Source organism: Colius striatus, chromosome W (assembly GCF_028858725.1).
Source record: "Colius striatus isolate bColStr4 chromosome W, bColStr4.1.hap1, whole genome shotgun sequence".
NCBI classification, from domain to species: Eukaryota; Metazoa; Chordata; class Aves; order Coliiformes; family Coliidae; genus Colius; species Colius striatus.
In genome coordinates, this window is record NC_084789.1 from 8,530,572 (window position 1) to 8,554,388 (window position 23,817).

Sequence of the window (23,817 nt, forward strand, 5' to 3'; positions counted from 1 at the left end):
ACCAATTTTTCCGCATTTAGAAAAACTTTAATCCTCTACCTTCACACCCTTGCTGTAATAAAGGCTTTACTGCTGCAGCAAAAGCATTGGCTAAAAGCTCCGCTTGTTCCTCATTAGACCCTACCCGTGAGCAGGCTTCTAACATCTCAGCAAGCGTAGCAGATTTAGGCAATGTATAAAGAATACGTTTGCATTATGAATTAGCATTCTCCAGTGCCAGCGATACTAAAAGTTTCTCTTTCACCTCATTATCTAAGTCTGGATGTTTTTCCAAGGCTTCTGTGAGCCTGCTTAAAAAAGACCCACAGGGCTCCTTATTTTGTTGATGGATGTAGGGCAGAACTGTCTTCCCTAGATCTGGTACACTTTTCAACACAATTAAAGCTAATGACTGAGACAACTGCAAAGCCTGAACAACAAGCCTAGCCTCTACTTGTTCATTTGCAAAAGGACTTCTTCCCATCAACATTTCATGTGTTATACCAAATAACGGATCATCTTGCCCCCTGTTTAAATTTTCCACGGATGCTTCATGACAAAGACGCTCCTAGTCATTAAGAAAATGAAGTCTTTGAGCTGGCGACAACAATAACTGTACTATACGATTAGTATCTGATGGAGTTAACAACATACCCAGGAATATGTGTTGCAAAAAACCTTGAGTGTAAGAAGAATTTAAACCATATTGAGTAACCGCTTGTTTAAGCTCTTTTAACAATTTCCAGTCAAGATTTACCCACTTATTTGATTGATTCTGATCCCCCATAATCACAGGAAATGCCTCGGGTAACATAACCCCTTCTATTAAAGCATCTTTAACAATCCCTCTCCATTTTTGTCCTGGTTCAGGCAAAACTGGTTCCTGTTGTAGCGGTGCTGTTGAAGGTCTCGTAGGAGCTGGAGCTGCTGGATCAGCTTCTAATCTCCATTTTTAAATAGTCTCCTGTAATTGTTGGAGGGTAAACGGCGGGGGTCAGCGGCCCTGATACCCGCACCCGCACTGTTGCTGATGTTTTTGGTGTCGTTAAGGGGGAATAAGTAGGTGACTGCAATTCAGAATCTAGAGCAGCTGACGCCCCACTTGTATTGTCAATAATATGTTGCAAGATCGATTTATTAGAGTCATTATTCTTGGTAAGTTTTTCCTCCTGTGGTGGAACTTTGGGGTCAGAGGGAGATTTTAGTGTGATTGGAGGAGGAGGAGACCACTCCGTTTCTCCCGGCGATGAAGATAACAGTGGTGCCAGTAATGTGGAGGGAGCGGCAGCAACGACATGGACTGCTGGTCCTGATATGTGAACCTCCTCAAACATTAACGCAATCCCCTTTTCCTCTCCAGAAGTTATAGCTGCAAAGGCATCAGTGGCAGCTTTGTGTTCAGCCTTTAACTCTTGTAGAGTCTCCAAGTGGTAGCAAAGCACTGTGCCTCTCGTGATCCTAGGCTCACCTCTTCCCACAGAGCACTGCCAAGTTTTTCCCAGCTGGCAAGATCAAATGCTGTAACTGTATCAGTTATTATTCCCTTTTCCCAACTCCACAGCAACAATCAACATGAAGCTGGTTCGTCATATTTAAGTCCTCTCTTAGAGAGTATATGTTGGAGGAGATTTACTACTGCTTCTTCTTCTTTACTTAATTGTGTTCTCATACTCCTCCCTCCCAGCCGTTCACTTCTATTTCGGGTGTTCCTCTGCACAGCATTTTTCTTCTTGTGTTGCTCCCTGGCTGTTTGCCTCCGACTCCCAGACTCTGATTGGATCTGTCACTGGCTGGACTTTCCCATTTTTTCTCCCAATCTCTTCTTCTTATTTTAATGTTTTAGTAAGTTTGATATGAATCTTATAAAAGTTGGTGATGTCCCTGTTTGGGCACCACTTGCAGGGACCACCTTGCAGGACAGGATTCATGGACTACACATTAGACCAATATGATCAATGCAGAAGCCGTTTATTTTAGCATTCAATCACATTATATATGTTATTCTTTTCTAAATACATGATGTAATCTATTATGATTGGATAGCTCAGTCTATCATGCTCTGTTCATGTGCTTTAATAGCAAAATATTTGTTAAGCTTAACTATGTTAATATCTTGATAGTAGCAGTTTCTGCATTCTTTTACCTAATTCCTTCTTTATCTAATTTTATTCTAAGCTTATACGGTTTCTTTCCCACACACAGCTGCCTTCATATCTACATTCCAATAAGCAACTCGTCCTTGACTATTCCTTAGGCCCATTGTTCACTGTCTGATATAGCCAGAGTCTGAGGCCTGCATCTGAGGCCTGTGTCTGAGCCTAATGCAGCTTACGGTTTCATATAACCAAAGTCTAGGTGGGCCACATGTCCATTTTCCTTCAGGTACATTGCTATAGAGGAGAACCTCCCTCAATCTGCTGCCCATACTCCTCTCGAAGCATCCCAGAATGCTATTGACCTTCTTGGCCACGAGGGCACATTTCTGGCTCATGTTTAGTTTATTGTCAACCAGGACTCCCAGGTCTCTCTCTGCAGAGCTGCTCTCCAGCAGGTGAATCAGCCAGTCCTCCCAGTTTGGTATCATCAGGGAACTTGCTGAGGGTACACTCTGTCACCTCATCCAGGTCGTTGATGAAGATGTTGAACAAGACTGGCCCCAGAACCGATCCCCGTGGAACTCCACTGGCCACAGGCTTCCAACTCAATTCTGTGCCATTGATCGCCACCCTCTGGGCTCTGTCATTCAGCCAGCTCTCGATCCACCTCACTGTCCCCTCATCCAAGCCACACTGCTTGAGCTTTCTGATGAGGATGTTCTGGGAGACAGTGTCAAAAGCCTTGCTGAAGTCAAGTTAGATTGCTGCTGCTCTCCCCTCATCTAGCCAGCTGGTTATGCACTCATAGAAGGCTATCAGGTTGGTCAAACAGGATTTCCCCTTGGTGAAGCCATGTTGACTCCTCCTGATAACCATCTTTTCCTTCATATGTTCAGTGATAACATTCAGGATGTTCAGTGATAACATTCAGGATGAGTTGTTCCATCACTTTTTTGGGGATGGAGGTGAGACTGACCGGCCTGTAGTTTCCTGGGTCGTCCTTCCTGCCCTTTTTGCAGACTGGAGTGACATTGGCCTTTCTCCAGTCTTCAAGCACCTCGTCTGTCCTCCATGATTGTTCCTGATTGATGGAGAGCGGATTAGCAATCACATCAGCCAGTTCCCTCAGCACTCTTGGATGCATCCCATCAAGTCCAATTGACTTAAAGGCGTTAAGCTTGACCAACAAGTCTTTAACCTCTTTCTCTTCCACCCAGGACAAGTCCTCTGCTGTCCTGGCCATCCTACTATCCTTGCTGGACTGAGCTTCCCGAGGCCTGGCCTTGGCTGTAAAGACTGAAGCAAAGAAGGCATTCAGTACTTCGGCCTTGTCTGCATCCTCTGTCACCAGGGCACCCTCTGTGTTTAGCAGTGGGCCCACATTCCCCCTCGTCTTCCTTTTACCGCCAACGTAGCTGAAAAACGTCCTGCTATTGTCCTTAACTTTCCTGGGTAGATCTAATTCTAGAAGTGCTTTAGCCTTCCTAGTTGCACCCCTGCATGTTCTGGTGAAGTTCCTATACTACTACTTGGAAAACCCTTGAGCACGTGGTGCTTTGAAGTTCTGATGGTGACTAGAGAAGCATTGCCAGCACCATTGCACTTGCTTAGTACCTTGAGATGGAGGGAGATGTTACACAGGTGCAGTGTAAACAAGCATAGAAAGCACTGATCAGCTAATTCATTGCTGCAGCTGAAACAATGCAGGCTATAACAGAGCCTTTTATTTGCTTGTAGCTTTTGAACTGCAGAACCTTAGACCACAGAACTTTAATGTTTTTCATTTTAAAAAATGAAACATTTGTAAAATATACATGAAAAGATTCTGTAGATACAGAGTACTGGCACAGGCTGCCTAGAGGGTTTGTGGAGTCTCCTTCTCTGGAGGGTTTCAAGACCTGCCTGGACACATTCCTGTGTGACCTGATCCAAGTGGGACCTGCTTTGGTAGGGGATTTAAGTAGATGATCTCTAAAGGTCCCTTCCAACCCCTACCATTCTGTGATTCTATTAGTAGTTGTGCTGGTATTTGGTAGGTGGCATGCTGTATTGATGCCACAGTAGGGCAGTGTTACTGTGTGTGGATGGGAAAATCCTTTATATGTAAACCAGAAAGGTTAATGTTTACATTGGACCTTTCTGGTGTCGCTGCTGAGAGTTGTTACAGGTATGGTTCTCGAATCACAGAATTTTAAGGGTTGGAAAGGACCTCGAAGGGTCATCCAGTCCAATCCCCCTGCCAGACCAGGACCTACTTGAGTAGGTCACAAAGGAATCATACGTTCTCTATCTTGTGCTATCTGACATTTAGACTCATGAGAAACCTGTTTTCTTAAGATGGCCTGAACTGTACTTGTGGGGGACGCTGAATTCTAGGTTTAAAGTTGTTCAAATCTAGTGTGGCCTTTGGTCTTGCTCTATGTCCAGCTTTACGTGCTGTTTTCCATTCCGAAGGAATGGAAAGGTATTCCAAAGGTATTTTGTCAAGGATTCAGTGGTGGAAGAGTCTGGAAAATGACCAAAGTAAAAGCAAAAATTAGAGTCAGCCTAATAAAAGCTATTTTTCCTGTTAATCTGCAGTGCTTTAAACAGTTTAGTTTGCTGAGGTCTGAATTGTGAACCTGGCTGATACTTGCTGGGTACCATGGGATGGTTGAATGAATCACAGTATCTTTTGTATTCTCTTCTCTTCTTTGGCAGTCTTCAACCTGGCCTGGCAGAACATGCTCAGGGAGACAGCCAGGAAGCTGAGGAGCTCTTGCATAAAAAGCAACGGCTGAACATGGTTTCTTCAGCTTGGGATGGAACGTGTGTAGCAGCTCGCACTCGCCCAGTACTGAGCTGTAAGAAGCGACGACTTGTTCGACCTAGCAGCATTATGCCCCTTTCCAAAAAGGTTAGTGCTGTTTGTTTGGGGTTTTTTTGATGCAGTATATATAACTAAAGCTCCACACCAAAGAGCCTGATGAGGTACTGGTCTGTTAATCCAGTGTGCTTTTGCTCTTGTCATGAAGAGATCTCCTTGTTTTGGGAATGTTCGTGGTTATTAAGAAGGAAAAAATAATGGGGAGGGAGAGGAGGACAGTGAGGTTTCAAAGGCTGTTAGAGAGGTAAAGGAGAAAGCTTTTAATTTGTTGAAGACTTTTATTAGCTGTCACTGGCAGGAGGAGATGCTGAACTTTGATGTGGGTTTTCTTTTCTAAAACCACCAACCTGAGATGATCTTCAGGCCAGGCATTTCAATATGGCACAGTCTGAGCAGTCAAAAGAAACTATGAAAAGTCAAGTATCAGGAAACCTTAAATCTGAGCACAGGAATAAACACAACCCCAGGAACTTGCTGATGCTTGCTCAAACAAAAACTACAGTGATCTGGCCAGGCAGGAATATGTGAGATGTCTTGCAAAAGGCCTGCTGAGGTGATTGTGTTTGCTTCTGTTGCTGAAGTTTGGAAAACACTGTTCTTGGGGCTTTTTTTCATTTATTGTTTTTATTTTATACTCCTCTCCACATAGTCTTCCCTTAACCTTATGCAGAATTCAGTTCAGGGGAAATACAGTTTATTCCCTTTGTGAGGAAAGACTGTGTTTCATTCTTTTTAGTTTCTCTTAGGAATGCCATAAACAGTCAGTTGGAGGATAGATAGTTAGAAATTGAGGAAATAAAGACCTTTTTTGTGCATGCAGCTCTCATGATTGCAGAACCAAAAATTTGCAGTGGCAAAAATCCACTTAAACCTTTGAGTCAAAGTGTTTCAAGACAAACTTTACCACAAGGGTTTGGGGATTTTCACTCTGTGGGTGCTGGAGTTTTAAAGAGAAGCTCAAAAAGCAACATTTTCCTGAGCAAAATAGATTCTCACTTTAACAGATTACTTGTTTGCAGTTTTGTCTGGGGTACTTCTGGTAGAGCTCTGCAGTGACTGCTTACAAGATCTTCAATAATTTGAAAGTTTATGAAGTGTCCCATAGATGATGCTAACTTGTGCATTCAGTGCTTGAAGAAGGGTCTGTTCATTCCGTGTTAGTTATTGACCATATTCTTGAGATACATTTGACAATCAGAGGTGGTTGGAAAGAGCAGTTCCAAAGTATGGAAGATGTCCCAGATAGCAGAGGATTTCTGTGGACTCCTCCAGTTATTCAAGAGGAAGCTGAGTGATGTCTAGGTCATGGTCCAGAAATACAATGTCCAGTTGCCCACACTTTCCTGTCTAGCACAAAGTGGTTGTGGATTGCTGTGACCAGGAATTGCAACCAGGACAGCTCACTGTTTCAATAGAGATCACCCATAATTGTCCCTACTGTTTTGCAAAGTCTGAATATAACATCACTTCAATTTTTTAACTCAGGAGATGTCCTGTAGGAAAGAAAAGTGGCTTAAAGGTTGAGTAGACCTGTAGCCTGCGTTGGGTTGGACACAGGACTGGTCTTGTGAAAACAGGATTGGAAGGAATCTCCTGCAGTCATAGAATCATAGAATGGTAGGGTTGGAAGGGACTTTTAGAGATTATCCAGTCCAACTCCACTGCAGATACAGGTCCACCTACATCAGGTCACACAGGAACGTGTCCAGATGGGTCTCGAAGACCTCCAAGGAAGGAGACTCCACACCCTCCCTGGGCAGTCTGTTCCACTGCTCCGTCACTCTCACAGTAAAATAGTTTTTTCTTATGTTTAAATGGAAATTTTTGTGTTCCAGTTTCATCCCATTACCCCTTGTCCTGTTGCTAGATACAATTGAAAATGGGATGCCCTAACCTCCTGACACCCACCATTTAGATATTTGTAAATATTAATGAGATCCTTCCCTCAGTCTCCACTTCTCCAGACTAAAGAGCCTTTCCTCATAAGGAAGATGTTCCAGTTCCCTGATCATCTTGGTGGCCCTGCACTGGACTCTCTCCAGCACTTCCCTGTCCCTCTTGAGCTGAGGAGCCCAGAACTGCACACAGTACTCCAGAGGCCTCACCAGATATCGCAGAGTAGAGGGGGAGAAGAACCTCCCTCCACCTGCTGGCCACACTCTTCTTGATGCATCCCAGAATGCCATCGGCCTTATTGGCAATGAGGGCACATTGCTGGCTCATGTTCAGTTTATTATCAATCAGGACTCCCAGGTCTCTCTCTGCAGAGCTGCTCTCCAGCAGGTCACCCCCAGCCTGTCCTAGTGCATGGGGTTGTTCCTTCCCAGATGCAGGACTCTGCACTTGTCCTTGTTGAACCTCATGAGGTTCCTCTCTGCCCAACTCTCAAGCCAGTTGAGATCCCGCTGAATGGCAGCACAGCCTTCTGGGGAATCAGCCAGTCCTCCCAGTTTGGTGTCATCAGGGAACTTGCTGAGGGTACACTCTGTCCCCTCATCCATGTCATTGATGAAGATATTGAACAAGACTGGCCCCAGAACTGATCCCTGTAGAACTTCACTGGCCACAGGCCTCCAACAGACCTCGATTCTGTGCCATTGATCACCACCCTCTGGGCTCTGTCATTCAACCAATTCATTGTCCACTCATCCAATCAACACTGCCTGAGCTTTCTGATGAGGATGTTGTAGGAGACAATGTCAAAAGCCTTGCTGACGTCAAGATAGATGACATCTGTTCCTCTCCCATCATCTAGCCAGCCGGTTATGCCCTCATAGGTGGCTATCAGGTTGGTCAAACAGGATTTCCCCTTGGTAAATCCATGTTGACTCCCCCTGATAACCATCTTTTCCTTCATCCACAGCATCTCTGTGTCCCAGAGCAGACTACTTTAACCTTGTATCGTGGCAGATGTTTTATCTAAACCTTCTTAGACAAACTGAGTGCTTAGCTCGTCCTATTTTTCAGATAGCAAAACCAAACCAACCAAACTTTCTAATATAAGCTGTCTTGACTGCCAGAAGCTCTGCCTGAAGCATGGAAGTTGATGTAGTAATGCTTAATGTGGGTCACCTCTATGCTAACAATGCCATGGGTCTTTCTGTTTTTGCACATAGGATGTAATTTTTTGGATCTTGTAATTTTCTGGTTGTTTTCCTCTCCATTTGGTGTACACATCTCTTGAAATATGTGCCCAAAACTGGGTGCAGCCCTCCATCTTGCATGCTAGCAATGCTGAGCAGAGTGGCAGGATTACCTCGTGTGTCTTGCACAGCCATCCTGTTTATAAAGTCCCATGGGGTGCTAATTCTTTGTAATGATACAGCACTGCTCATTCATGCTCATTTTCTGATCCATAACAACCACTAGATCCTCTGCACAGAGCTGCTGCTCAGTTACCTCCTCCTTCTCTTCACTGGGCACTGAAGCTTCTGCTTGTTGCATTTGTCCTCTGTGAATTATATTTGATTTATTTGAGATAATTTCTCTTAATTTGTAACCATGAGTGGGTTTCCAGCTCCTTCCTTCAAGATGCTTGTAGCCCTTCCCAGTTCTAGTGTCTTCCGTCACTTAAGTAATTAATGGAAATTATTTGAATAATACTAGACTTGGAACAGACTTCTGCAAGATCCAGTTTGATGCATCCTTCCATTTTGATGGGGAATCATAACTTGCTGTCTCTGTATGGGATTTACATCCAGCGATGCATCTGCCTACAGTGGTTTCATATGAATGAAGTCTATATAAAGTCTATAAATCTGCAAATTGAAAGTCTGTCCTGACTTAAGAAACAAGATTGATAAACACCCTTTTTCACTTGCTAAAAATGTCCTTGTAAGCTCTTGACATATGGTGATGGCTCTCTGACCCATCTGAACTCAAAAAGGCACTGTTTTTCCTTTCCCTGACAACTCAATTGTGTTGCCTCATGTTTTTTTAATAAATGAGGTTTCAACCTAGATAAAATTAAATGCTTTTAATCAAATGTAATAGATGTTAAATGTCTGTGCTGGTGAGTAGTATTTTTCAGCTGTATTTGTGTGAAATGAAAAGCAACCTTTGATGACTCCAGACTGAATGAACAGGTTTTATCCAAGGTATAAAAAACCCGCCCAAACAAACCAGCCATTATTCATGAGCCCTCAAAGGGGAATGTGTTAAGAGAGCCCTTAGACACGTTGACCTCTGATAACGTTGCTACTATTCTCTCTCCCCTTTCCAGGTCCATCGTAATAGCCTGATGCGATGTAGCTGTGACGTGAACCCTTCATGTGCTCTGTGTGGCACTCGAAGCTCGACAACTCTGGAAATTCAGTATGATGCCCCTTTGCTGGAGCGCCTCTCCCAACTGGACTCATGCGTTCATCCTGTCTTGTCATTCCCAGATGGTAAGCATAGCACCCATGAAGATGCCAGGGCTATTGTCAAAATGAGTGCTGAGATGGGTTACAAGGAATGCTTAGAGGTGCTCCAGAGCCTGCTCCTCCATTCTGGGCTTCCAGAGGAAGTACAGATCTGCTTGAGTACAACCAAACTTGTTCATCTGCAAGTGTTTTTACAAGTAGAGCATTTACTGGAGCAGAAGATGCTGGGAAAGCATTACATCTGAAGTCTGCTCTGCTATGAATGTGTCTTATGAGAGGCTGACCTGGAGCCTTGCTCAGGGTGAACAAACCAAGCAGTGCCTAGGTGTCTGTACTGGGACCTGGGTCTTAGACTGGTGTCTCTGTCGCTATAACCCAGTTGAGAAATACTTACTTCCACGAGTTTATTCTTGGTTTAAGTCATAGGATTTTTTTTTTTTTTTTACCTTGTAAGGAATTGTAAATTATCTTCCATGGTTCAGAGGGTGCAATAAGAAGGAATGTTCCCTTTAAGACACTCCCTGTGTTAGGATATCAGGGTTAATCATCATTAAGAGGAATAACTAACCAACCCTGACTGTGGGGTATTCACAGATTTTGTATGTAGGGACTTTTCCCAAGAGAAAAGAAGTCATTTCCAGTGTCTTTTGCTTCCTAAGCTGCCAAATGAAATACAAGTTTGTTCTTTGACCAGAAACTACTGGCTTCCATGAGATTGGTGTCTACCTGTCACCTTTATCCTCTGATCACAAAATACAGGACCACAAGTGACAGGAACTGGTACTTTTATCAGGCAGTAAATAGATCATAGCAGTTCCTTACCTTGGCAGGAGTTCCTGGCTTCTTGAGGTGTAGAACACTGTAGGAAGATGTGTATCCCTGCTTCTCATGAAGATGTGAAGTGGTTGATCCAGGTTAAGATACTGGACTAATGCGTGTGATTTGGTTTAAATTCCTGCTTTGCCCAAACTTAGTGTGCTGGTAGGAAATACATGGAGTGTCTGGGAACAATTGATCTGGTATCTTTTTTACTGTGAGAGTGAAGGAGCAGTGGCACAGGCTTCCCAGGGAGGGTGTGGAGTCTCCTTCCTTGGAGGTCTTCAAGACCCGCCTGGACTTGTTCCTATGTGACGTGATCTAGGTTGACCTGCTTCTGCAGGGGGATTGGACTAGATGATCTCTAAAGGTCCCTTCCAACCCTACCATTCTATGATTCTATGATCTTTCACTAGCACTATTTTAAAGAATACTAAAATAGTAAATTGGTGCTATTTTTAAAAAAACCCTAATTCTCCACTTTTGCTAAGGAAGCATTTCTGTTAAGAAATGCTAAAGGAACTGAATGCACTGAACTCCTGAAGCAGAGATTTATTTCCTGATTTCACATCACTTTTAATCTCCTGTCTATAGTATTAAATCTAATATCCTGGGAAGCAGTGAGAAGAGCTGTCCATCAGAAGAAGAAGTGCCAGCAGCCAGTATCTCTAGTACAGTTTGCCAAGGACAAAATTGCCAGGCTCCACAGGAGGAAAAGGATTGTTTATTCTTCTGGCAAATGGGGCACAGGCATCGTGGCTTTTAACCTGTGCACTTGTGCTTCATAAGTGCTTTGTCTCTTTCCTTTCAGTCTGTTTTTTTTTTCTGGTTCATCGTGTTTCTTGCAGGGAATTTTTGGATGATGTAATGACCTTGGTGGGGAAGATGAGCCGGGCACTCGGCTTGGTACAGTCGCCATCTGCCAGTCCCCGGGACGCCTGCACCACTCAGCTGCCAAGGGGGAGGAGGAGGAGGAGTGACAATGTCACTTGCTGCACTGACTCTTGTACAGCCAGTGCTGACAGCAGGACAGTAGCAAACCAGCAAATAACTCCTTTTTTTTGTCTTTTGCTTTTTTCCCCCTCCCTCTGATCTCTTCTCTCCCCTTTCCCCTCCAGCACTGGGATACAGTGAATTTTGAGGAGGGAGCAAAAAGTTACGCCATTTTCCCAAAGTAAGACCACTTCAGCAAGGTGGTAGCACAGCCTTTCTGGCAACATCCTTAAAGGACTGACTTGGCCCCTCTCTGTTCTTTGGGCCATGTCTCCACAAACCAGTTGTGGTGGCTGAAGAGCTGCCACTGCACTATGGTAGCCCTTCCTTAGCAACTGTCAAGGTACTTGAAATGCAGCTGTCCCAGGTTTTTCCTGAGAGTCAAGTTCTCCCTATTAATAACAGCTGACTCCATACTATGCTCTCCATCCTGTTTGCCTGCCTGGATCTGCTGGGACTTTCTGGTCCCTGGAATTGGTGGGGAAATATGGGGGAGGGGTTCAGATATCAGCCATTGAGGCTACCAACAGGTCTTGAATCTCTGCCACTTGCCATGTGAGACTATCTAGATGCAGTTTCTAAATCCCACGGCAGCTCCTAATTGCCTCCACATCCCCTCTGCAAGTACATTATTCCTTGTGCGGGGCCTAGGAAGGTTCATCTCTGGCAGGGTCACATCAAAGGTCCCTGTGAAAAAGTCATGAGAGCTTGAGATATGTGGGGGAGGGATGTTTGTACTACTGATGCTCATCTTAGTGCTTTTAATTCCTAGTTACAGCAGCAGGAGTTTATATTGGGCTGTGTGTCCTGCTGATGGTGGTCTGCTGGTCTGGTACTGGGGGAGGAGAACAGATGGGTGGCATGTCAAACCACACATGCTGCTGTATAATGATCTCATGAGTGTAGTTAGAAAAGATAAATTCATGTCTCATTAGTGCTCCTGTTAACACTAAAGATTTTAATGGTTTTCCAAACTAGAATTCTGTCCCTCAGGCATATAAAAGAGAACCAGGTCTAGGAGGAGACTTAGGCAGCAGTATTTGGTGATCAAATTCAAAGTTTGAAGCTATGAGTTTGAAAAGAAGGCTTATTTGTGAGACCTCTGAGGCTCGAGAAGTTTGCTACTCCAATGAATGGTTTTAATAGTCTACCTTAGCATATCTGCACAAGAAATACAGTGAGTAATCTCATTAATGTTCTGTCTTTTGCCTGAGGTCGGGAGTGCACATCTGTCAGGGATTTGGGAGAAATAAAGATTGAAGAATGTGAACAACAGTAGTGTCTGCTGAATTTCACAGCAGCACGGTGTACTTGTGCTCATTGTGAGATGACAGGATACTCTGAATTACTGTGATCTGTGGTATGCACAGAAATTTCAGGCTTGAAGTGCATCAGTTATCCTGCCTGACCCACCCTCAGCATGGAGTGCTCCCAGGGAGCAGCAATATTTTTGCTTTTTGAGCCTCTGAAGTGTGATCACTTACACAATTTTATTCCATGATTGAACAGAATTATAGGGTTTGGAAGGAACCTCTAAAGATCATCTAGTCCAACCCCCCTGCTAAAGCAGGTCCACCTAGATCAGATCAGACAGGAATGTGTCCAGGTGGGTTTTGAAAACCTCCAGAAAAGGACACATCACACCCTCCCTGGTCAGCCTGGGCCAGGGCTCCCACACCCTAAAAGAAGTTTTTTCTTAAGTCTAAATGGAACTTTTTGTATTCCAGCTTTTGTCCATTACTCCTAATCCTATCACTGGACACTACAGAAAAAAGGGCTGCCTCACCCCCTTGACGTACACCTTTCAAATACTTGTATTGAGATCCCCCCCTCAGTCTCCTCCAGGCTGAACAGCCCCAATTCCCACAGTCTTTCCTCATCAGAGAGATGCTCCAGTCCCCTGATCATCTTGGTGGCTCTGCACTAGACTCTCTCCAGAAGTTCTCTGTCCCTCTTGAGCTGGGGAGCCCAGAACTGGACACATGAGAGGCCTCCAGATGAGGCCTCACCAGATATGGCAGAGTAGAGGGGGAGGAGAACTTCCCTCCACCTGCTGGCCACACTCTTCTTGATGCATCCCAGGATGCCATTGGCCTTCTTGGCCACGAGGGCACATTGCTGGCTCATATTTAGCTTATTGTCAACCAGGACTCCCAGGTCTCTCTCTGCAGAGCTGCTCTCCAGCAGGTCACCCCCAGCGTGTCCTAGTGCATGGGGTTGTTCCTTCCCAGATGCAGGACTCTGCACTTGTCCTTGTTGAACCTCATGAGGTTCCTCTGCCCAACTCTCAAGCCAGTCGAGATCCCACTGAATGGCAGCACAGCCTTCTGGGAAATCAGCCAGTCCTCCCAGTTTGGTGTCATCAGGGAACTTGCTGAGAGTACACTCTGTCCCCTCATCCAGGTGGTTGATGAAGATATTGAACAAGACTGACCCCAGAAACAATCCCTGTGGAATTCTGTGCCATTGATCACCACCCTCTGGGCTCTGTCATTCAGCCAGCTCTCGATCCACCTCACTGTCCCCTCATCCAAGCCACACTGCCTGAGCTTTCTGATGAGGATGTTATGGGAGACAGTGTCAAAAGCCTTGCTGAAGTCAAGGTAGATGACATCTGTTCCTCTCCCATCATCTAGCCAGCCGGTTATGCCCTCATAGAAGGCTATCAGGTTGGTCAAACAGGATTTCCCCTTGGTGAAGCCATGTTGATTCGCCCTGATAACCATCTTTTCCTTCATATGTTTAGTGACAACATTCAGGATGAGCTGTTCCATCACCTTTCCAGGGATGCAGGTGAGGCTGACCGGCCTGTAGTTTCCTGGGTCGTCCTTCCTGCCCTTTTTGCAGACTAGAGTGACAATGGCCTTTCTCCAGTCCTCAGGCACCTCCCCTGTCCTCCATGATTGTTCAAAAATGATGGGAGAATGGCTTGGCAACCATATCAGCCAGTTCCCTCAGCACTCATAGGTGCATCCTGTCAGGTCCCATAGATTTATGGGTGTCCAACTTGCCCAACAGGTCTCTAACCCCAACCTCCTCCACCAAGGTAAAGTATTCCATTCTCCAGGCTATCTTAATATCCTCTAGGGACTGGGCTTCCCAAGGGCTGGTCTTGGCAGAGAAGACAGAGGCAAAGAAGGCATTCAGTAGTATAGCCTTCTCTGCATCTTCTGTTACCAGGACACTCTCCTTGCTTATCAACGGGTTCACATTCCCCCTCATCTCCCTTTTGCTGCTGATTTACCTGAAAAAACCCTTCTTGTTTTCCTTAACTTCCATTGCCAGGTATAATTCCAAAAGGGCTTTGGCCTTCCTGGTTTTGTCCCTGCATTCTCTGTCGATGTTCCTATACTCTTTCCAAGCAATCAGGACTTTTTTCCACCTTACACAGATTTCTCTCTTCTCCTCGAGTAGTTCCAATCGTTCTTTTTTTATCCATGGAGGCCTCCTGCTTCCTTTTCCTGATTTTCTACTTTGGGGGACACACTGATCTTGGGCTTGGAGGAAGTGGCACTTGAAGATCAACCAACTCTCTTGGGCACTTCTACCTTCTAGAGTCCTGTCCCATGAGATCCATCCAAGCAGGTCTTTGAAGAAGCCAAAGTCAGCTTGCCTGAAATCCAGGGTTACAACCCTGGTGCCTTGCTTCTTCCACACAGGATCTTGAACTCTACCATCTCATGGTCACTGTAGCCGAGGTTGCCTCCAACCTTCACATCCCCAACCAGACCCTCTATTTGTCAGCACAAGGTCCAGCAGCACCACCCCTCCTTGTTGGTTCCTCGACCACTTGTGACAGCAAGTTGTCATCAACAATCCGTAGGAACCTCCTGGACTGTGTGCACTTGGCTGTGTGACTTTGCCAGCAAATGTCAGGGAGGTTGAAGTCCCCCATGAGGACCAGGGATTGTGACTGTGAGGCAGCTCTCAGCTGTTTGTAGAAGGCTTCATCCGCTTCCTCCTCCTGATCAGGTGGCCTGTAGCAAACTCCTAACAGCATCACCTATCTTACCCTGCTCGTTAATTTTCACCCACGAGCATTCAACCTGCCCCTCATCCCCACGCAGGCAGAGCTCAATGCACTCTAATTGCTCCCTCACATAGAGAGCAACTCCACCTCCTTGCCTGTTGGCCTGTCCTTCCTAAACAATCCATAGCCCTCCATGGCTGTGCTCCAGTCATGGCAGCTGTCCCACCATATCTCTGTGACCGCAATGAGGTCGTAGCCCCGCATCTGCACCCACATCTCCAGTTCCTCCTGCTTATTCCCTAGGCTGCATGCATTGGTGTAGAGGCAGTGCAGGGGCTTACTCAAACACACAGGTTTCCCTGGACAGATGCAAGAGGATCCTCCCTGATTTGATACTCTCTCAGGATCTTCAGTGTTCTGCATCTCATCTTGGTGTGCAGCTGAGGAGCACTCATCATTGTTTTCCTGTTAGATGGAATGGCATATACTTTGCCATTCTGCTCCCCAAGTTCAAAGCCCTCATAATGAGGTTGGCCAGCCTTTTTCCAAATATTCCAGTGCCCTTGTAAGACAGATGTATTCCATCCTGCCCTATCAAATTACAGTCATTGAAGAAGGTCCCGTTATCATAAAAACCAAAACCTTCTTGTTGGCACCAACCTCTAAGCCAGGAGTAAACTTGCTTGATTTTTCTATTATTGACTGCCCCTTTTCTTCTGGTGAACAGAATGGAAGATAAAATAACTTGTGCCCCCCTACCCTTCACTTGTTCTCCCAGGGGTTTATAATCCTGCTTGATTGTGGTAATGGTATGTCTCATTTCATCATTCATACCCACATGGAACAGAAGTAAGGGATAGCAGCCTCCGTCCCTGACGAGCCGTGGCACTCTCTCAGCCATATCACAGACCTTGGCTCCTGGCAGGCAGCACACTTCTTGAGACTCCTTGTCTGATCAACAGATGGATCTCTTGGTGCATTTTAGCAGTGAACATTGTTAGTGCTCCAAATTTGATTTTGATTGGGACACTGGAGGGAGGGTTGCAAAGGGGAGCCGTGCTTTTTTTGGTCACCAGATTAATGTCGTACAACATATACAGGCCGGTCAACACCATCTCCATCCCTGGAAAAGTGATGGAACAGCTCATCCTGAATGTTATCACTGAACATATGAAGGATAAGATGGTAATCAAGGGGAGTCAACATGGCTTCACCAAGGGGAAATCCTGTTTGACCAACCTGATAGCCTTCTATAAGGGCATAACCAGCTGGCTAGATGAGGGGAGAGCAGCAGCAGTCATCTACCTTGACTTCAGCAAGGCTTTTGACACTGTCTTTTGACACTGGGGCCAGTCTTGTTCAACGTCTTCATCAACGACCTGGATGAGGGGACAGAGTGTACCCTCAGCAAGTTCCCTGATGACACCAAACTGGGAGGACTGGATGACTCCCCAGAAGGCTGTGCTGCCATTCAGCGGGATCTCGAACGACTTGAGAGTTGGGTAGAGAGGAACCTCATGAGGTGCAACAAGGACAAGTGCAGAGTCCTGCATCTGGGAAGGAACAACCCCATGCACCAGTACAGGCTGGGGGTCGAACTGCTGAAGAGCAGCTCTGCAGAGAGACCTGGGAGTCCTGGTTGATACTAAACTAAATATGAGCCAGCAATGTGCCCTCGTGGCCAAGAAGGCCAATGGCATCCTGGGATGCGTCAGGAAGAGTGTGACCAGCAGGTCGAGGGAGGTTCTTCTCTCCCTCTACTCTGCCATATCTGGTGAGGCCTCATCTGGAGTCCTGTGTCCAGTTCTGGGCTCCTCAGCTCAAGAGGGACAGAGAACTGCTGGAGAGAGTCCAGCGCAGGGCCACCAAGATGATCAGGGGTATGGAACATCTTTCATATGAGGAAAGGCTACAGGAACTGGGTCTGTTTAGTCTGGAGAAGAGGAGACTGAGGGGGGATCTTATTAACATTTATAAATATCTAAAGGGTGAGTGTCAGGAGGTTGGGACATCCCTTTTTTCTATAGTAGATAGTAACAGGACAAGGGGTAATGGGATGAAGCTGGAACACAAAAAGTTCCACTTAAACATAAGAAAAAACTATTTCACCGTGAGTGTGAGGGAGCAGTGGCACAGGCTGCCCAGAGGGGTTGTGGAGTCTCCTTCCTTGGAGGTCTTCAAGACCCACCTGTTCATGTTCCTATGTGACCTGATGTAGGTGAACCTGCTTCTGCAGGGGGGTTGGACTAGATGATCTCTAAAGGTCCTTTCCAACCCCTACCATTCTATGATATACAATACATAATTATAATTTGCAATATTGAAATTAATTATACAATTAAAGAAAATATTTACATTCAACTAATAATTTTATAATTTTGCATATACTATATATAATAATGTATATTAATTAAATAATAATGTCATACAGTATTTGGTTAGCTTTTTGCTTGACCTGAAATTGAGGATTTAAGCTGATATTCTCTCTTTCAGCCTGTACTTCTGTAGATTTCATGTGCTGACATAGATTCTTGGAAGTCAGATCTGAGATAGCAGAATTGAGTGTGGGAATACACAAGATGCCTTCATTGACACATTGGGTTTTCTGACAAAGGCTTCATTTTTCTGCCAGGATATATTTGGGCTGTGAATCTTGTAGGAATGTTCTTCTCTCAAAGAGCTTCAGACTAGAAATGTTGGGTCCTAAATCTTGAACCAGCAGTGTGCCCTTGTGGCCGCAAAGGCCAATGGCATTCTGGGATGCATCAAGAAGAGTGTTGGCAGCAGGTCGAGGGAGGTTCTCCTCCACCTCTACTCTGCCATATCTGGTGAGGCCTCATCTGGAGTCCTGTGTCCAGTTCTGGGCTCCCCAGCTCAAGAGGGACAGAGAACTGCTGGAGAGAGTCCAGCACAGAGCCATCAAGATGATCAGGGGACTTGAGCATCTCTGTGAGGAGGAAAGGCTGCAGGAACTGTGACCTGGAGAAGAGAAGGCTGAGGGGACCTCATTAATACTTACAACTATTTTAAAAGTGGATGTCAAGGGAATGGGGCATCACTTTTTTCTGTTGTATCCAGTGACAGGACAAGGAATAACAGACAAAAGCTGGAACACAAAAAGTTCCACTTAAACATAAGGAAAAACTGCTTTACTGTTCTGGTGAGGGAGTCCTGGCACAGGCTGCCCAGGGAGGTTGTGGAGTCTCCTTCTCCGGAGATTTCCAAACCTGCCTGGACACGTTCCTGTGTGGAACTGCTTCTGCAGGGAGTTGGACTGAATGATCTCTAGAGATACCTTCCAACCCCTACCATTCTGTGATTCTGTCCTAATGTTGCATATTCTCCCTGAACGTGAGGAAGGCATAGGCAGACCTGGGTTTTATAGTCCATGCCTGTCTATTTGTTGAGGGCTGTTCTTACAAGGGCACTAGGAGAGAATTAGGGCACCACAGCCTTCTGGTGCATAATTCAATTTGAACGCTGTGTTTTATATCCCTCTGCAGATGTGCCCACGAGCCTGCACTTCCAGAGCATGTTGAAATCTCAGTGGCAGAATAAACCATGCGAGAAGATTAAACCTCCCAAAAAGCTCTCGCTCAAGCACAGAGCCCCCATGCCTGCCAGCAGCCTGTCTGACCCTGCTCGCAAGGACCGCCATAAGCTGGTGAATTCATTCTTCACTGCAGCCAGTAAGTGTCCTCTGCCTTTACCGTGTGCTGAAGTACTGCCTGGTTTTGTACCCAACAGCCATGTAATCTGGGAGGAGAGAGGAGGAGCACAAGTAGTGCTCTTCTCTATCTGTTTGGTTATGGACAGGGACGAGGAAAGCATATGGAAGGCGAAACAGATTAAAACCTGACTCCAAGCCTGGTGTTACTGACAGAATTTTGGGGTTTTTGAGCACAGGGCACTTTACAGGGCACCGGAGATAATTCAAAGGGATGGAATACATTATCACAGAGGGAAAAAGCAACTGGGACAAGAGCTAGTGGGGCTCATTGGGAGGGCTTTATATTAGATTTGGAGGGGGAAAGGGGTAACACCAGACTTGACAGAGGTAAGCCTAGGGACAGCATGCAGGCCCCTGAAGGACGGTCTGCTGCCGAATTCCTTGGGTCTGTTGCCTTGGTGGAGACAGGGGATGGAGATATTTGTGGCAGCAGAGAAACAAGAGTTAATGTGTTAAGAGGCCACAGACGCATCTGAAAATGATCATGTGGATGTCAGGACTTCTTCCCCCTCAAAAGGTAGCTGGATCTGTAACCCATCTGAAGTGCATTTACACCAACACAGGCAGCATGGGCAACAAACAGGAAGAGCTGGAAGCCATTGTGCACCAAGGGAAATGTGACATCATGGTGGGATGAGTCACACGACTGGAGTGCTGCACTGGATGGCTACAGACTCTTCAGAAGGAACAGGCAGGGCAGGAGAGGCAGAAAGGTAGCCCTCCATGTTAGGGAGTGTCTTGACTGTTTAGAGGTCAATGATGGTGATAGGGTCTATGGGCAAGAATCAGGGGGAAGGACAACAAGGCAGATGTCATGGTAGGAGTCTGCTATAGACTGTCCAATCAGGATGAGGAGGTAGATGAGATGTTCTTTAGATAATTGGGAAAACTCTTGGAATCGCTGGCCCTCATTCTCATGGGGGACTTCAACCTACCTATTCTGCTGGAAATACAACAGAGCAGAGAGGAAACAGTCCAGGAGGTTCCTGGAGTGTGTGGAAGATAACTTCCTCGTGCATCTGGTGAGAGAGCCAACGAGAGAAGGCACCGTGCTGGACCTGGTGTTTGTGAACAGAGAAAGTCTGGTGGGGGACGTGATGGTTGGAGGCCACCTAGGGTATATTGGTCATGAAACAGTCGAGTTCCTGATCCTCAGAGAAGCAAGGAGGGGGATCAACAGAACTGCCACCTTAGATTTCCAGAGGGCAGACTTTGAATTGTTTAGGAATTTGGTAGCCAGTATCCCTTGGGAGACAGTCCTGAAGGGCAAAGGAGTCCAGGAAGACTGGACATTCTTCAAGAAGGAAATCTTAAAGGTACAGGATCAAACTGTCCCCATGTGCAAGAAGATGAGCCGTCGGGGCAGAAGACTATCACAACTGAACAGGGAGCTTCTGCTGGAGCTCAGGAGGAAAAAGAGAAGCTATGATCTCTGGAAAAAAGGGCAGACAACCCAGGAGAAATACAAGGCTGTGATGAGGTCATGTAGGGAGAATATTAGAAGGGCCAAGGTTCAACTCAAATTTACACTGACCACTATTGTAAAAGACAATAAGAAAAGTTTCTACAAATATATTAGCAACAAAAGGAGGCCTAAGGGTAATCTTCCCCATTTGAAGGATGAAAGGGGAAACCTAGTAAGGATGAAGAAAAGGCTGAGATACTTAATACCTTCTTTACCTCAGTCTTAAATACTAAGGCCAGCTGTTCTCTGTGCACTTGTCCACTTGAATCAGAAGAGAGAGATGGGGGATATGTTCCTATGTGACCTGATCTAGGTGACCCTGCTTCTGCAGGGAGGTTGGACTAGATGATCTCTAAAGGGCCCTTCCAACCCCTACCATTCTATGATTCTATGACAGAATAAAGCCCCCTTAGTCCAAGGGGAAATGGTTTGCGACCTGCTGCTCCACCTTGACATGCACAAGTTGATGGAGCCAGATGAGATCCACCTGAGGGTGCTGAGGGAGCTGATGGAAGTGCTCACCAAGCCACTCTCCATTATCTACCAGCAATGCTGGCTCACCGGGGAGGTCCCAGTGGACTGGAGGATGGCAAATGAGACCCCCATCTACAAGAAGGGCCAGAAGGAGGATCCTGGGAACTACAGGCCAGTTAGCTTGACTTCAGTGCAGGGGAAGTTTATGGAACAGATCATCCTGAGGCACATACAGGATAACCAAAGGTTCAGGCCCAGGACAGGTCCTGTTTAATCTGATCTCCTTCTATGACAAGGTGACCCGCTTAGTGGATGAGGGAAAGGCTGTGGATGTGATCTTCCTGGACTTCAGTAAGGCCTTTGACAGTCTCCCACAGCATCCTCCTGGAGAAACTGGCTGCCCATGGCTTGGATGGACCTACTCTGAGATGGGTGGAAAACTGGATGGATGGCCGGGCCCAGAGAGTTGTAATGAATGGAGTTACAGTTTGCAGCCGGTCACCAGTGGTGTTCCCCAGGGCTCAGTGTTGGGGCCTGTTCTGTTTAACATCTTTATCAATGATCTGGATGAGGGGACCAAGTGCACCCTCAGTAAATTTGCAGATGACACCAAGCTGTGCAGGTATAAAGACCTGCTTGAGGACAGAAAGGCTCTTTAGAGGGACCTGTACAGACTGGAGTGATGAGGTTGCCAAGTCCTGCACTTGGGTCACAACACCCCCATGCAATGCTACAGGCTTGGATAAGAGTGGCTTGAGAGCTGTCTTGAGGAAAAAGACCTGGGGGTGTTAATCAGCAGTGGCTGAACATGAGCCAGCAATGTGCCCAGGTGAGCAAGAAGGCTAATGGCATCCTGGCTTGTATCAGAAATAGTGTGGCCAGCAGGACCAAGGAGGTGATTGTCCCCTTATGCTCACATGGGCATAGGCAGTACTGCAGCTTGTTCTGCTCTGAGCACATCTCTCCAGCACCCTGATGGTTTTGAGTCCAACCTGTGTGGATTTATAGAGCTGGTAAGCTCTGCCTGAGTCTCCTGTGCCAACAGAAAGAGATGAAAACAGGCATTTCATAACTCTTTCTCTGTTCCCCTCTTCAGAGCACTCACATCAAAAAATCCACCCAGACAAGGCACACAGGCCACCTCTAGATGATTTTATGGCCGTGTCCAAGGCCGAGAGAGCGCCAGAGCGCTCGCTTGTCCAACCTCCTGCCTATGACAAAAAGCGATTGCGAGACTGCTCATCTGAGAGGAGTGAAGGTAGGCTCCCACAGCCAGGTCTCTCGGGGGGAGCTTGGGCTTTGCTGCATATCCAGCCTCTCTACCCCTTCAGCTTCAGAGCAGGGGGAATGCACTGCTTTGGGCCATGTCACCACTGCAGCAATGCCTTGTGTGCTCTAACTACTTCTTCCCTCAGGGCCTCTCAAGCTGACAGATACTGTCAGAAGGTGCTTCTCTTTCATGCAAAGTGCTCCTCAGCACTGGCAGTTTCTGGTGCACATGGTCCTTTTCTATCCACCACCATTCCCTTTTGTTTTGGGGTGTTTTTTTGCTGATGTCATCTTCATTTTCGCCCACTCTCCTTGTGTAGTGTTGAAGCATCACACAGACATCAGTGGCCCAAGCTACTTGTCAGCAGTTGCAACCCCAACACCTCACAGCCCTATAGTACGACAACTGTCCACCTCCTCGGAAGGCTCTGCTCCTGCCAGCATGAGTTCACAGGGCACCTCCAGCACAGCTGTAAGTATCTAGTGCCTTTTTGGAGAGGTTTCTGAGCTCAGCTCCATCATGGGGTCTCAGCTTTGCAGCAGTTCGAGCATCTTAAGCTTGAGTGCTTAGTATTTCTCTTACGTTGGTAAGATGCTGAGGTCCAGTCTCTGGGCTCCAGGGTCCAACTCCTTGGCTTGAGCATCCCTGTCTGGCACAGGTTTGTATGTGCTCCCCAACCAGTGGGTCAGGCCTCACTGTTGACAGTGACATGTTGGGATTTCCTTGCCATGGTGACAATAGTTCCCCACCTGCTCTGTCCTCATCCAACTTCACACAAGTCCTGGGGTTTGGCTGTGGAAGGTCCCTGGCAGTTGGGTTCCCATGTGTGTTTATACTAAAAACCACAGGGATCAAAGGAGATGGAGAACATGACAAATTGCAGGTGACTCTTTTAGGAAGACAGGCCATTTGCATATCAAGCCAATCCATGAGGATTCATGTCACTGTACCAACAGTGCTGCTGTCACAGACTTGGGGATGGTTTTTGGGTAGACAAATGGTAGGAGAGCACCCAACATTCAACCAGGTTTAAATAGCTAAGTGTGAAACTTATTTCTGTCTTAGAAAATCTATTCCAGTCAAAAGCATGGTACAGATGGAAGGAAGCTCTTAGGCTCTTAGTACAGCTGTCAAAACCCGAGATGAAATCCTGACTGCTTCATGTTCCTCCTCTGTCACAGTGTCACCTGTGGTGTGTGCAAACCCCTGCAGGGCCACCACAGCCCTTGCCCTTGTTTGTACCCTCCAAACTAAATATTTTTGTTTGAGAAAAGGACTTTCCAGCAAGCAAAAAAAAAAAAAAAAAAAACAAAAAAACCCCAAAAACTCCATTCTAATGGAAATTGCTTTTTGGTTCTGGAGTCTCCATAGGTCATACAAGGCCATTTTGTATGAGGCCACATCCTTTTTCCTTCAGTGACCTGACATGACAAAACCTGTAACTCTTCCTCATGTGGTTCTTGTCTTCATGTTACAGCAGCCAAGGAGGAGGAGAGGTGAAAGTTCATTTGATATTAACAACATTGTCATCCCGATGTCTGTTGCTGCAACGACTCGTGTGGAGAAACTGCAGTACAAAGAGATCCTCACACCCAGGTACACACCTGATCCCCAGCTCCCGGGGCATTGCTAGGTGCCAGGCTTTTGCTGGGCAGCTGTGTCATCAGAAGTTCAACTCTGACTTAGGGCTTTGCTCCCAGGGGCTAACAATACTAGTGAGGAAAAGGGCTTTCTTCTTCCTTGGAAATAAGAGAAAGTTTGGAAAACTCCTGATCATACTTTTCATAGAGACTT

The 23,817-nt window shown here is 46.2% G+C and overlaps 1 protein-coding gene across 4 annotated transcripts in view; it reads left to right on the forward strand.

The window, feature by feature from the left end:
* The window catches only part of LOC133628388 (KAT8 regulatory NSL complex subunit 1-like), a 152,116-nt gene that overhangs the window by 119,198 nt on the left and 9,101 nt on the right, over nucleotides 1-23,817 (forward strand). For all 4 annotated transcript variants that reach the window (XM_062016507.1, XM_062016504.1, XM_062016508.1 and 1 more), the window contains 6 exons: nucleotides 4,776-4,971; nucleotides 9,164-9,329; nucleotides 18,588-18,773; nucleotides 21,850-22,011; nucleotides 22,343-22,494; nucleotides 23,501-23,619. In XM_062016507.1, the coding sequence (XP_061872491.1) occupies nucleotides 4,776-4,971; nucleotides 9,164-9,329; nucleotides 18,588-18,773; nucleotides 21,850-22,011; nucleotides 22,343-22,494; nucleotides 23,501-23,619 (981 nt within the window). The remainder of the gene's footprint in view (nucleotides 1-4,775; nucleotides 4,972-9,163; nucleotides 9,330-18,587; nucleotides 18,774-21,849; nucleotides 22,012-22,342; nucleotides 22,495-23,500; nucleotides 23,620-23,817) is intronic.